Here is a 13,983-nt window from a genome sequence, read left to right as displayed (position 1 = left end):
TGCGAGACCACCCCTCAGAGACAAAAAGCAGGTCTTTAGATTCAGGTTTAAAATGGTTCTGCAGTATCTATAGATCTGCTGCATACACTGGGGCACCACTAACTGGGATTTATCTTAACATCCTCCCTCTGTTACTGAACACAGCCAGCAATGTTGAGAGAGGTTTCAGTATATTAATGTTAGGACAGGCATACATGACAAAAATCAAGCGAATAGAGACCATTTTATCACAGGAAAAAAACCACTGCCTGATACACATCTCACAACTCAGGTACTCAAAGCACTCCCAAAATTTTGGGAAATACATATTAACTGTGCTTTACGTTACCTGCAATTTAACTGTACAGCTATGTTGGGGCCCTGTACGTGTATGAGAGAGTACAGTAATGTGCAAAGTCAGCCACTTCGAGACTGTGAACCCTGTGGCTTCTAACCATTTAGGCTGATGCAACTTTGCTAAAAATAAACAGTTCTGTTTGAAACTGATTGGCAAAGAGCTGCGAGACGTTTGTGTTTCAGTTACTGCTCTGTAGTCAGCACAAAATATATGAACTCCGCTTACTGCACTGACGTGTATATGAAGTCTGCTTGGGAGGTCAGTATTAAAGCAAATCTAGTGTTGGATGTTTTCTCTTTTTGCCAAAAAGAACTCTCTCTCCTGCCATGACTCTCTCTTGGACACGTTTGCATACAATACAGACACTACATCATGGACAACTTGCGCATCACGGGAAAACCAGGTAACACCAGTGGTAAAGAGATTTTGTCATAAGCGCAGGTCAAAGAAAAAACGTCTCACTGAAGCTGAACAGAGTATTTCAGTTGTAGCGCTAAAGGTCAAGCTGCATAATGTGAATTAATGTAACGCTGACTTGCCTAATCCGAGAGTTTGCTATTACTACTTCAAGTGACTTAGCCCAAGTAGAAGCATTCCCTCTGGTTAAGCTGTGAACTGTTTAAATAAATACGTCCCTTTAATTTTGCCAAATGCAAAAGGCTTACTAGAGGATAGTTTCTGCTCTTTGAGTAGCACTTGATCCATGTGGTAAGCTTGCACCATCGCATCTACTTGCATAAATCTCAGCTTTGTAAACAGTGCAAATTACATACTTATTAAATCAATGAAACAAAAATAATATGCCTGATAGTAAGTTTTATTGCAATTTATAGGAATTTTGTTACTGAAATAGTTGATTGTATCCTATAACAAACTCAGCAAAGTATCTGTAGTTTAAAACGAGCCAAGTTTTTCTCCACCTGGAAAATTAGTTGGTCTACAAACTACATTTAAATTCATGGATATCAAAGCCCGGCTTCACTGAAGTCTGAGCAAAACCTCTGTTGACAGCAAGAGGCTCAGGATGCCACTTACTCTCTTGTTCAACATCATCTGTGCTGGGGCTATCTGACCCTTGGAAAGCTCCTGGTGCAGGAGGCTGGCATCTGCTGGCAGATGCCTATCCGGCTTGTTTGCCACATAGCCGCACCCAGGAGGGCTTAGTCTGCCGGATACTTTTTTTATTTATTTTTTTTATTATTTTTTCCTTTCCTTTTGACACTGACTTTTTTTTTTCCCACAAGGAACAGAAAAAACAGCACCAGCAGTAGAGTAAGAATTCAGAGTGGCAGAACTGGTGATGGGAGAACTGTAAAAAGCTTGCTATTATTATGTATTTTAAAATAAAACTATCAACCCATCTATTTCAAAGCTGGCAGAAAGCAGCTTTCTGGTAGCACCTTCTGAATAGCACCATTTGATTAAAACAGATAAGCCAAAAGTATCTTTTCAAGCTTTTCCACTGTGTGGTTGGTGTTTGCATGGAGGAACTGACTAGTTATTGCTCAGTCCCTGTAATCAGATCTATGTGTTCCCTGCCTCTGCATCTGTAGAGGTCCACGCAGATGAAATATCTCCCGGGGCAAACCTGCTTGCTGAACTGAGGTCCCATCCACCATACAGGAAATAGTGAAACAGATCGTGTCAGTGATCTCAGGCAAACAAAGGAATCAAATCAGAGAAAAATTAATCTCTCTGAAGTTTCACTCATTTTAAAAATTTAACTAGGCACTACACTTTTAGACACAACTGTCGACTCAAATTATATAGTGACCCCCTTGTTAATACAACTCTCAATTTTATTTAAGATACTTTCTTATTGCTACCATGTTACGAAAGGACCTGCACTTACATATTTTTAATGATTTCCCAGATATTGTTATATTTCTGCATGACAATGAAAGAAATTCAATATTACCAACACTGTGTTGACAATTTTATCCAAGCCAGGCAATCAGAAATTTGTTTTGCTTGTATTTATATCTTGAGTGACTTCCAAAAGCCTTTTGTTAGAAAGCCTGGCAAAAATTAAACCCATAAGCTATGAACATGCTTCTCCCTAACTGAGTGAAAATGCCAAGATCTACTGTCTTTTTGAAGTTACTTATACTCAGTCTGACAAAACAATCAAAGACAACCTGGATTCTTTCAATTTCATAATGGGAAAAGTCAAGCTTACTTCCAGGCACAACGTTACAGAATTGGCTGGATGCAGTTGGGACTATCTAAACTTGCTGCTTTTGTGGCAGGCAGCATTCAGAGCAGGTTCTGGCTCTAGAACATGGATGCCCTGATGGAGTTTGGTGAATTCCATCCTATCTTGAACCTCCCAGAGGAGGAAAGAGCTGAAAAATGCCTTTGACTTCTGCGTCCAGCAGGGTAATGCAGGCTACCCTAAGGGATGGTCACAGTGGCACAGGCCACCTTTGGCAGTCTCACACGTGGAAGAGGGGTTTTTCTGCCTTGAAGAACCCAGTGTCTGGGTTAACGGGCTATGGAAAAGGTGTAAGAAGATGCTACCTGGAGGACAGCTCAAAGCCAGTTCCCAACACTCAGTCAAGGTAACCTATTCAGTTTTTGTGAAATATGGTAAATATAAATTTGCAGTAACGTAAGACTGGGCCACGATGGTGATATTACATCTGTGCAATGCTTTTGGGATTGGCAGGCATAAGAGAAGGAATATTTTTGACCTATTAAAATTAAAGCATGTGTGCACAGTTTCACAATGTAATACACCATATCACAATGAGTACCAACCGTACAGGATTAGGTAATTCAACGCACATAACCACAGCAACAGTCAGCCCGTTCATCTTTAGCTGTTTATGAAATTAGTTATTTATGAAACAAACTTCCCTTAAACTGAAAGGGAAGAGCCAAGACTGGCCAGCCTCTTCTGTTCTGATACAGCTGCATTTCAAAGAGATGTCTGCCACGATTTTCTTCAATCTCATACACCTGAGCTACTTTGCCCCAGAGGAGACAACAAAATGACCCTTCTGAATCAAAACCTTTCTATGAGCTATGAAACAAATGTCACAGGCTTAAATTCTGCCCTTCCCATGTAAAACAAAAACTCAGCTGGTGCACGTGGTAGTTTATGAAGATTAAGATATAGCTAAAACAAGACACAATACATGTTAACTGACATACTAACTGCATCCACACAGGTTCCGAGATCTTGAGTAATCTTGCCAACTTTATGCATGTAATGCAGCCCACATTTCGATTCTATTTGTGCTTATTTTACTAAATAGGAGCTTTACCTGCTCTGATATGCAGAACTTAATAACCACATACAGAGTCTTGGCGTATCTATTCTATTAACACCAATGGCAGCTGCACTTAGACACCAGGGAAATAGTTCCTTCTGGTCTGACTCTACTCCCCAAATGGCTTTGGAACCTGCAAGCTCCAAACCATGGAGAAACAACTACTAACACACCACCGGCATAACTTTTGGTATCTCTGTCTGATGGCACTCGGCAACCAAAGCCAGGTGAGTTAAGCCCATGCAAAGATGCTACCAATTTTCTCCAATTCCAGTAGCCCACTGCCTGCAGCAGGAGCACTAAGTACAAAATCTCATCAGGCTGCCAGCTTGAGATATATATTATTTGTTCAGGATACAAGGCTGACAAGCACAGGAACAAGGCTGACAGGGACAGATTTAGCGTCATTAACTGTGACAGTATCAGAAAACTTCAGATTACATTGAAAGAGCCCCCAAAGAAGGGTCATGCACTTCAACAACTTAAGGAAAAAAACACAAAATAATCTTTACAAAGAAGTTTAAGATCATATGCACGAATTACATTACAGTTATTGTCCACCAAATGCCTACATATACACTCAAGAAACAAGAGAAAGTAATAATATTTCAGGTATGTTTCAGAACTTTTTGCTGACAGAAGTGGTATCTTTTGCTACAGCTAATCTTATTTTCTGCCTTCTAGAGCTAACAGAAGAAAGTTCTTGATGCAAAAACTGTTGCTGTATCGGACCTCTATCACTCACAAGCATGGGTGGCAGAAGACCTGGTTCACCTGCAAAGGGAGTCTCTTGCCATTTGCAAAGGAGTTTGAGAAAGTACTTACAATCTGGAAGTTGCCAAAGCCTTTCAGCATTGCTTTCTCCACCCCACCCCCCACGCTCCCCAGACCAAAAGCACCAAAGACATTAAAAACAAGGCCAGGAAGCTATTTGGGAAACTTAAGACCTATGAGAGATACAAATATATCTGAGAAAATATATTACAACACAGGATATTCAGTATTTCTTGGAGAAGGAGACAGCTTTTTTTATTATCCTAGAACTTTTCTGTAAGTGGATTTTTCATATCTTAGCACACTGGAGCAGTGACGTACTTGGTTGCTCAAAGAAAAAAGTGTGTTTCAGCATAATTCATGACCCTGCCTCATCCTCCAAAATTATTAACCCTTGGTGGATTAAAAAAGCAGAATTAGCAGAGACTTCCCTGGATGTATTCAAGAAAAGTTATGAGGGAAATATTGATACTACTTCCTTCATGGCAGTTTGGGGAAAGAATGCAGAAATTTGCCCTGGTTAAGAGTGCACTCTATTTGTCCTGATACTAATAGTTTCTATTGCCATGAAAAGCATGGCACAGTCATTATGGGTCTACACAAAACAGAGGGGTTCTGAAAACCATTATTAGTTTATTTTATCAGATTATATATGAAAACACACATACTCCCTTTTCCCACTAAGCCGTTTTTGGCAAAATCAGAAGAGACCTAGCCTAACAAATCAGCCATATATACCAGAGAAGACAGCCAGTAGTATGTTTTACTGATCAGCTCCCTTAACAGTTGCTCAAATGACCCCCTGCTCAGACATCTCTTGATGTTTTATTTATACTACTGAATATGCAGATATTTAATACCCAGCAGTATTTAGCTCAGCTATTCCTGCATCTGTGTCTTTATTTACCAGAAGAGAGCAGCAGCAGAGAATACTCACAGCTTTTGCGAAGACCCCCATAAGCTCTGGGAACTGATGTGTCAGGAGAGCTAGCATGGCTGTGAAAGAACATAGTCCAGCAGTGAAAAGGATGAAGAAGGGAAGCTCTTTCTTGGGGTAAACTGAAACTTCATGAAATGCTGTAGAAAAAAAAAGATGGGAAGGGGAATGCATTATATGTAAAACCCACAAAAACAGCCAAAACCAAACCAACATTCTTATGTAGTTTAAACAGCCAGAGATACCCAAAGATGCTTTTGAAGGAAGAAACACATAGAAGGTCTGAAACATCTACAGTCAACATTATTGCTGTGTCAGTCATCTCACTGCCAAGTAATTCTCATCCAAAGATCATATTTCTGGCTTACTCCAGTCCTATGTACATGTTACTTTTGCCTTCCCTGTGTCAGCACTAACTACAATGCAGCTGGACAACAACTAACCCCAGAAAACTAACCTACAAATAAAACATCCAGTTTTTTTTACACCGGCCATTGACTAGCTACATGGCTGCATGTTTGCTAATGCTGATATACAGACAGTGCAGAAGTGCACCCGGGAGCAGCAGTGAGCCCAACCCTGCCGAAGCACGGTTGTAGATCAGTTTAAGCAGCCTGTAAAACTATAGCCTTGTAACAGTAAATTCTGATGGTTCAAGCTGCAGAGCCAGGAAGAGTTATCCTAAAAGTAGGACATATAAACACATACTTTAAATTCAGATATTCAGCGTTCTCTGTATGCTTCTAACAATACAACTTTTTAAAGTGTTAAAACCTGAAATTTAAATTAATAGTGAATTTTTAAGGTGTTTGTTAGTATACTCTAAAAGGAATACAGAAATTTCCTCAACTCTGGTATGAGAAGTTGCTCACTGGGCCTTGGAGAAAGCAGCACTGAGAAGGCTAAAAGGACCAGAAGAGGATAACAAGTATTTCAGTGGAAAAATATATCCCTTAAACTTTTATGGGGGCTTAGATTCAAGGTGAGAATTTGGCTGGGTTGGAAAAAGGTCTGGTGAACTCTTATCTGTCTGCTTCACTCATTCAGTCCATACTATCATGATAAATGCAGCTTTGAAACATTTTTTTCTCATACAGGACCAGCCTCTAGGCTTCCCATATACTCAAATCCTAGGACTATTTATACACACAAAACAGTACTCTTCCATTTTGCCTACTTTCTTTGCTTCAGCGACCAGTTCTCGTCTCATCGTACTTGCAGACAACGTAAGCACAGGGTAATCCAGCAACACGACAAGACAATATCCTTGACTGCATTCATCCACAGTGGAATGGTTTCCAAAACCAACAGCATGAATTCATAAGAGTTTAAATTAAAATGTTATAAAGTAAAAATATATATAATTTTCGGGTCTGCTAATTCATTCAGTTTAGAAAGAAAAACACAGATAATTTGCAGCTTTTCTTTGATTTAAATTATATTTAGAGATTGGGAAATACGAGATCACGGACTCTGTAAGTCTAAGATTTCTTGTGCTCAGTTTTTTGCGCTTGCTTTTTGACACAGGCTCAAACTTGTTGATCCAGTCTTTATACAGCTACGGAAAAAGTTTTGTGATTGATATTTTTAATTTGGATAGCCTACCAGATCTTAGTGTTCTGATATAATTCCAGCTGACTCTCCTTTAAAACACAAGCAATTAAAGGGTGTGGACAGGTACGCAAAACCCCTTTAACGGACCTGTGTCTGTCACGGTATGTTAAACCCTTCCCTACTCAAACCCAAGAGATTTTGCAGTGAAAGGCATTTCCCATAACTGCCAGAGCAGAACAGGACTGTCTGCATATGCTGTTAAAGAGTCCCTCGCTTCTAACATTTGACAAGAACGATTAGTTTTGCATCTAAAACGAGAACGCTGAGCTATTCTGCATGACTTTGTCATTCCCAAATCTCCTGACACTCCACCCTCCCCAGCTCAGCATCCCTCTGAGTAAAGCAAGCAGAGCACTCTAAGTGCTGTTGTTATAATTAGGGTGATTATAATGGGGTGGGGAGATATTGTCAGTTGCCAAGGATTTCTGTGTAATATCAGCGAGAATGTACTGTGAAGGAGAGACTCGCAATGAGTGGATTTTTGCTGTATTATTCTCACCTAATGTTTACTCACATAGGCTTATAAAAAGTGGTAACACATTTTTCAGCCCAAACCAGAGAGGTTCTGAATGAAAGACTACAAAAAGTGCAAATGCCCTCAAAAACCAGCCCTCACAGCAGAAACAAGTTACGTTTTACTTTTTCCAGAACAGATTTCTCTTTATTCCTTCTTCAGGATAGAGAAGGTGAGAGAAGAACCTTATGCCTTGGATCACCTTGTCTTCTCTGCCCTGACCCTGCAACCCCCTCCACACTTGCATGTGTTTCACTTGTGCTCACATGAAGTCTCACTGACTTCAGTGAGAAAACATGTGGGAATGAAGCATAAGTGTTTGCAAGATTGGCTGCTCCAGCTCTTCCTCTGCATTCTTGTGCTTCACTGCATGCACTGCAAGCAGTCCCATTAGCTTGGACTGTAATGCTTCTGAAGGGCTGGATCTGTCTTTATATCTGCATCTTGCAGAGCACTGGGAACACTGTTGGTACTTTGCTAATACATGCCATAAACATATATAATAAATGACAGGTAATTTCACATCAATCTCTTCGCAATAGCAGACACACCATTCCACGAAGAAAACCCTTTCTTCCTATTTTCAGAAAACGTCAGCACAACCTGTCAGAATAACAGCTGCGTTAATGATCCAGTCATCCTCAAGCAGGTTTGATCTCGCCTTGGAATTTAAGTAGCTACTGTTTCTACAAAAGACTAACAAGGCTGTGCCACTGTGCTTTTGATTTGATGGGATGTCAGCCTAGATGAAAGATCAGACATATTTTCCAGTATCCTGGCAAGAGAGAATAGCAAAATCTAACAGATTTATATCTCTTCAGTAATCTCTCTCCCTGTCCCTACACTGTCAACAACAAGAAGATGTTAAAGATGTTGTTATGAACTATGGCTAGGAGCTGCCTCTTAAACCATCAAGGGAGCTCCAGAGACTCTCTGTCAACCCAACTATTCTAATCCAGTGTATTCCATTTAAAAGGCATCATCAATGGAGAGCAGTGCTGCAAGACTCGGGTAAACAATTCTTTGATGTCAATGACAAGAAGAGAAAACTTGAACGTACATGGTAGTAGTTCTCTATCTGCAGTTTCTGTACAAATAGGGTAAGGGTAGAAAAGGTGTCCTTTTTCCAGTGGATAGGGGATCATTCTGAAAGCTGAAAAGAAAACAACACCATGCACAAGTTACAGTGAGCGGGGCAGTCACTGAACATGCTTAACTATATTTACAATTTTGAAAAACAAACATAGACAAAACGTAACATTTATATTTGGTTGCAAACAGCATATAAATTGTCTAATGAAGTGCCAAAATATAAATCTACACTTAGCTTTTTCATCCTGCAAATACTTATGTTTATTTTTCTTCTTGGGAGAAGGCTCATGGGCACGGAGACCACACTACAAGTACATGCATAAATGTTTGCAGGATCAGAGCCCATTGTCTTACAATTCCGTAGCCAAATTTACACATTTTGTCTTAGGCTTTTAGGCTGCAGAATTTTAAAATTTCAGGGGAAAGAAGTGTATCCGATATAACATGTACAGCCTACAAAAATGACCAGCCAAGCTTGTAAATTCAGGCCAATACTCGCAATCTCCTTGCATCAAGCATAACAGAAGTTTTGCAAGGAAAAAAGTGCGCTACTTTTTTCCCATCACACTCCAGCAAACCAGGTAACACTGATGACTCAAGCCCAGAGAACCAGTTTTCCATCACAGTCATGTTTTCATTTTATATTTGGCAATCAAAGATTAATACTGAATTATTAAAACCAGATTCCTCACATGCGTTCTTTTTAAATGTAGCAGATCAAGTCAGGTTCCCAATATAAATCTTCAGGTCATGGATTAAATAATACTTAATCTTATGCATTTTTAAAATTGAAAATAATAACAGAGAGGGAGGGAAATGGATTACTAAATCTGGATGGTGATGATGTCATAGGCCATCTGAGTGTGGTTTATGGAAACACCAGAATACTTGACTGAATTATAGCTTTGCAATCAAGGCATTCTTTTCCATTATCCTGTATATTATTCTCACTGTTAAAATGTCATCAACGTGTTATTCTCACTGTTCCTATGAACATCAGTCACTGAAGCAATATTTTCTTCAACAGATGTCCTAGAAGCACTGTATATTTTAGATGGCAGGTACAGCCCTCTGCCACATGATAATAGTCCATTATCTCTTGCTTACAAGGCAGCTGAGGAATTGGTTTAAAATACACAACACCCCAATATTTTCAGTTGTGCACACTGCATTTGAAATAATGCTAGCTGTATTTTTTGTGCGATTATTTGAGTGTATTTATTCTTGATTACTATGTTTAAAGCAATAGTAAAGAAGGCAGAAATCCTCCAACACTGTAAACCAACCTGGGCTGTAACACTTTTCCAATATTAACTCCCCCGTCTCCATAGCATCCCAAAAAGCCATGTAAAAATACAACAGTCCAAGCCTAGTATGATCTTCACATGCAACAAAGTTGACTGTCTCTACAAAAACATATGTGCAGGGACATTCAATGCTCACTACTTGATGGCTGCAGGGAGATCCTGTATGGGCAAAGGCCACCACCCCTTGGCCAGAGAAGTCTTCTCCTACTTGCCATGACAACTAAAATTAAATATATCAGAAATGCAGAAAATGATTGATTTTGGAGCATCTAGAAGTCACTACTTCAAAATCACTAACACAATTTTTTTTTTCCAATTTGGCTTAATATTTAAACAGACAAGAAAGCCTTTTATGCCTTACCCTAAATCACAGTAGTATTAAGATTGTAATCAAAAAGGGTGTTATAAATGTTCCTTTTACAAAACAAGTGAAAAATGTCTGAATAGATTTTGCCGAATTTAAACAGTCATCTTTGACATGAGAACAAATATGGAATATTTACACCAAAACAGTTTATTTAGCAATGTTATCAATCATGGAAGAAAGTGCTCTGGTTCATCTGTACCAGTTTGTGTTTATGTAGGAACTCCTCTGCCTTACTCTTAGAGTATTATCTGATCCTCTTTTACGTTCATCAATTCAGGTAGCACAGAGGCAGTTTGCCATTCAACCGTGTGCTTGTCGTAAAAGCTACTTTAGTATTTGAGAACCCCGAGGTTTTTCTTCTTCATGCAAACAACAGGAAACAGGACACAAGTTTAGAAACTGACAGTGATGAACAAGCACCTCAGACTCCTTTGAAATCTGGTTACACTTGAAACTACAGACCTTCTGTACAGAGCACCTGGACCAAACCCAGAGCAATGTTTCATGTGGTACCACTTGGGCTTTTTTAGTAGTACTATGAATAAAACTGTACTTTGACTGACTGAATGAAGACAGGGCAGGAAACAACCAACATTCCAGTGCGATGATGATCATTATTTTTATAACCTCAGTTTTCTCAACAGTTGAATGGAATTGGGGAAAAACACTCCATGAGAATTTTGGAATTTAAAATATCACAAAGATATTTCTTCATAAATTGTGTTAGAGTCTGTCTTAATTAGGAGTGACCTTATTCTCCTCAGAAGTGTTCAAAACGTACCCCCAAGTGACTGACTGAATGTACTTAACGCTGCCGAATTCCCACAAGGTCAGAACTGAGTTGTGTATATACGTGGGCATTAAATTCCTAAACACAAGCTACTAAAGTGAGACTTGTGCTTATTTAAGCACATTGACGGAATAGTACACTTTAAAGACACGGCAAGTACATAAATACCTAGAAAGAATGCAAGCGTAACTGACCATGTACTGTATGTAGACTGTTGGTTAGAACTAGTATTTAATGAAATTTAATTTCTCCGTCATGTTTCCACTGGTTTTAACTTGCAATTGCACAGAGATGCCAAGGAAACCTTTTGCAAGTAAAGGACATAAGAGTGACACAAATAGTTCACTACATTCATAAAGAACATTACCCAGACTAAGATATGGACCAAAAGTAATGATTATTGTACTAGATACTAGTCATTAAAACCCACGGGAGTCTTTATGCATAAACAAAATCTGAACAAAGTTCTCGAGGACTGGTGCACTGTTCATCTCACTCTGAAATCACTGAGCAAAATGAATTATGGATTTTTCTTTAGAGGTTATGCAACAATAATAATTTACATCTTTACAGGCTACCATACAAAAATTAGCTAATAAAATACATATTCAGATTGCTGTAGTGGTAATAATGAGAGGAATCAGTTAATGTAGTTGGATGGGAATGCCCTACACTGCTTTGAGGCACAAATGACTAGATTCCCTATGTGGCAGGAGGACTGCAGGGCAGCTAGCCTCCTGTGCCAAAAGCTGGTCCTTATAAACAGCCCCTTAGGGATTCCCCAGGCTGACAAAGCAAAAGAAGATCTATTCAGGATTTCCTGCAAAATACTGCTCCATAATGATGGGATAACGAGCCTTGGGCTAAAGGACTTCTGCAAGCATCTGGAAGAGAAGAAATGCTATGTAAAAGCAAACCACTGAAAATAAGCCACTGGGAAGGAAGCTGTGACAGAGAAAATAATAGACTGGGAGAAATGGCAGGAAAAGAGCAAGCAGGTAGGACAGAGAACAATGCAGCGGAGCAAACCCCAGGCAGCAATTGCATGGATTACTGAGCAAGGTGTTCCATATACCCAGAAATAAAGCCATTGCAGGGAGCCTACATTGCAAATTAGGCAAGTTCGGGCCATTTAATCCAGTGCCTGAGACAGTAAGTCACTTTTACAATGGTGGTATTAAATCATGATGACAAATTGTATCTTTTATAACAAACCTAAATGAGAACAGCAAATGGAGGAAGGAAAAAAAATGGTGGTATACTAACATATGGAGAGACTAAAAGAGAATAGAAGAAAGCAAAGCAGAAGGTTAGCATATCACTCCAACCTCCTACCCAAAGCAGGGTCATTTTCAAAGTTAGGCCTGGTTGCTCAAGGCCGTGTCCAGTTGAGCTCTGAGTACCTCTGGGGATGGAGATCCCACAATGTACCAGCAACCTGTTCCAGTGCATCACCACTCTCATTCTGAAAATATATTCCTTATGTCTAAATGAGATTTCTCTTGCTGCAACTTGTGTCTATTGCATCTTGCCTTTCTGCTGTGCCCATCTGAGAAGACTGTGACTCTGTCTTCCATATTATCTCTCCATTGGGTGGAGGAAGACAGCAACTGGATCCCTCCTTCAACTACCACAAGTCTTTTTCAGGTTGAATAAAACCATCTTACTCAGCACCTTTTCCTACTTCACATGTTCCAGCCCCCTATATATCCTAGTAGCCCTCCACTGGACTCACTCCAGCATGTCAATTAAATATTAATGAACAGTATAAGCCAAAACAGTATTTTATGTTATTATTGTTGGGTTTTCTTCTGCTTGTAAGCCACTTTCATAATTTCCCAAAATCAAAGCATTCAAATAATTACAAACAAATCTGTACAGCTCTGGAATGGGGAAGACAAAATATCCATTCCCTTATCCATGAGTAAGGAAATACGTCACAAAGAACATAGGAAGTTTTGTTCAGTGTCACACAGCAAACACAATCCAAGACTTCAGAACCCTTTTTCCTCATTAAATGAAGTTTGTCTTTTCAGTTTCAATTTAAAATATTTCAATGCTGGTGAGAATATAACTGACCTCCAAATTCCCACATACCATACTTCATGAAAAGCTATTATTTTCTCATGACATTCAATAAAAATATTTTATTAGCTCCTTTATAAGAAAGAAAATTACTTACTGCCTTCCCATGTACAGTGTAAGAGATTCAACGCTCCCTCTACTCTTTTCCAGTGTTGAAGATGAAAGAAAGCATATGCTATTGCTTCACTGTCCCCTCTCTTCAGAATATGTTCAGGGGGCAGAATTAAGCTTTTCATTTCTAGTAGATACTGCAATAAAAAAGCAGAGCACAATTATTTCAGAGGTAATAAAAACCACAAAAAACTGCCTGCAATTCTACAATGCACACTGAAAGGTCTATTTCCCTAAAGTACTTTCCCTCATAAGTGTTTCATCAAATGTGTAACATCACCAACTGCACTTGAAGATAATTATTGAATTATTCCCAAAGACTAAGATATGCTGACAGATGGTTAATGTTCTGCTCTTCAGCTGTAGTAGGGGGACTAAAGAGAATTTCAAAATGAGATGTCTTTCTTATCAAAGGAGATGGAAAAAGGGCTCAAAGCAGAAAAGAGAATCTAATTACAAGACCTTTTTAATTAAAAGCGTTTATAATAAAATGAAGAAGACATTAAGCAGTTTGATGCATATAGTCTTTCTATAAGGAAACACGCAGTATTCAAGAGTTTGCACACAAGTTGCTTTACTGCATTGCCACCAACTGATTGGTACCTCTACGAATATTCAAGGCTGGCAGCCACCTAAGTAGCTGCCAAGTTACACAGTTAAAAAAAAATTACAAAATGTAACAAATACCTGATTTCCAGAAAAAAGTATTGGATGTTTAAGCTTTCTACTTGAAACACTTACTGAAAGTGGTATGAAAATAAAAAGCACCACTGACTAAAC

General features: G+C 39.1%; 1 protein-coding gene across 1 annotated transcript in view; it reads right to left on the bottom strand.

The window, feature by feature from the left end:
• ST7 (suppression of tumorigenicity 7) overlaps positions 1–13,983 on the bottom strand; it is a 153,769-nt gene that overhangs the window by 654 nt on the left and 139,132 nt on the right. The window contains exons 10-12 of the mRNA XM_009887083.1: positions 13,190–13,340; positions 8,512–8,604; positions 5,324–5,463 (exon numbers count right to left, since the gene is read on the bottom strand). Of these exons, the coding sequence (XP_009885385.1) occupies positions 5,324–5,463; positions 8,512–8,604; positions 13,190–13,340 (384 nt within the window). The remainder of the gene's footprint in view (positions 1–5,323; positions 5,464–8,511; positions 8,605–13,189; positions 13,341–13,983) is intronic.

The sequence above is a fragment of the Charadrius vociferus genome, unplaced genomic scaffold (assembly GCF_000708025.1).
Source record: "Charadrius vociferus isolate BGI_N301 unplaced genomic scaffold, ASM70802v2 scaffold906, whole genome shotgun sequence".
NCBI lineage: Eukaryota > Metazoa > Chordata > Aves > Charadriiformes > Charadriidae > Charadrius > Charadrius vociferus.
This window is presented reverse-complemented; position numbering and strand designations above follow the sequence as displayed.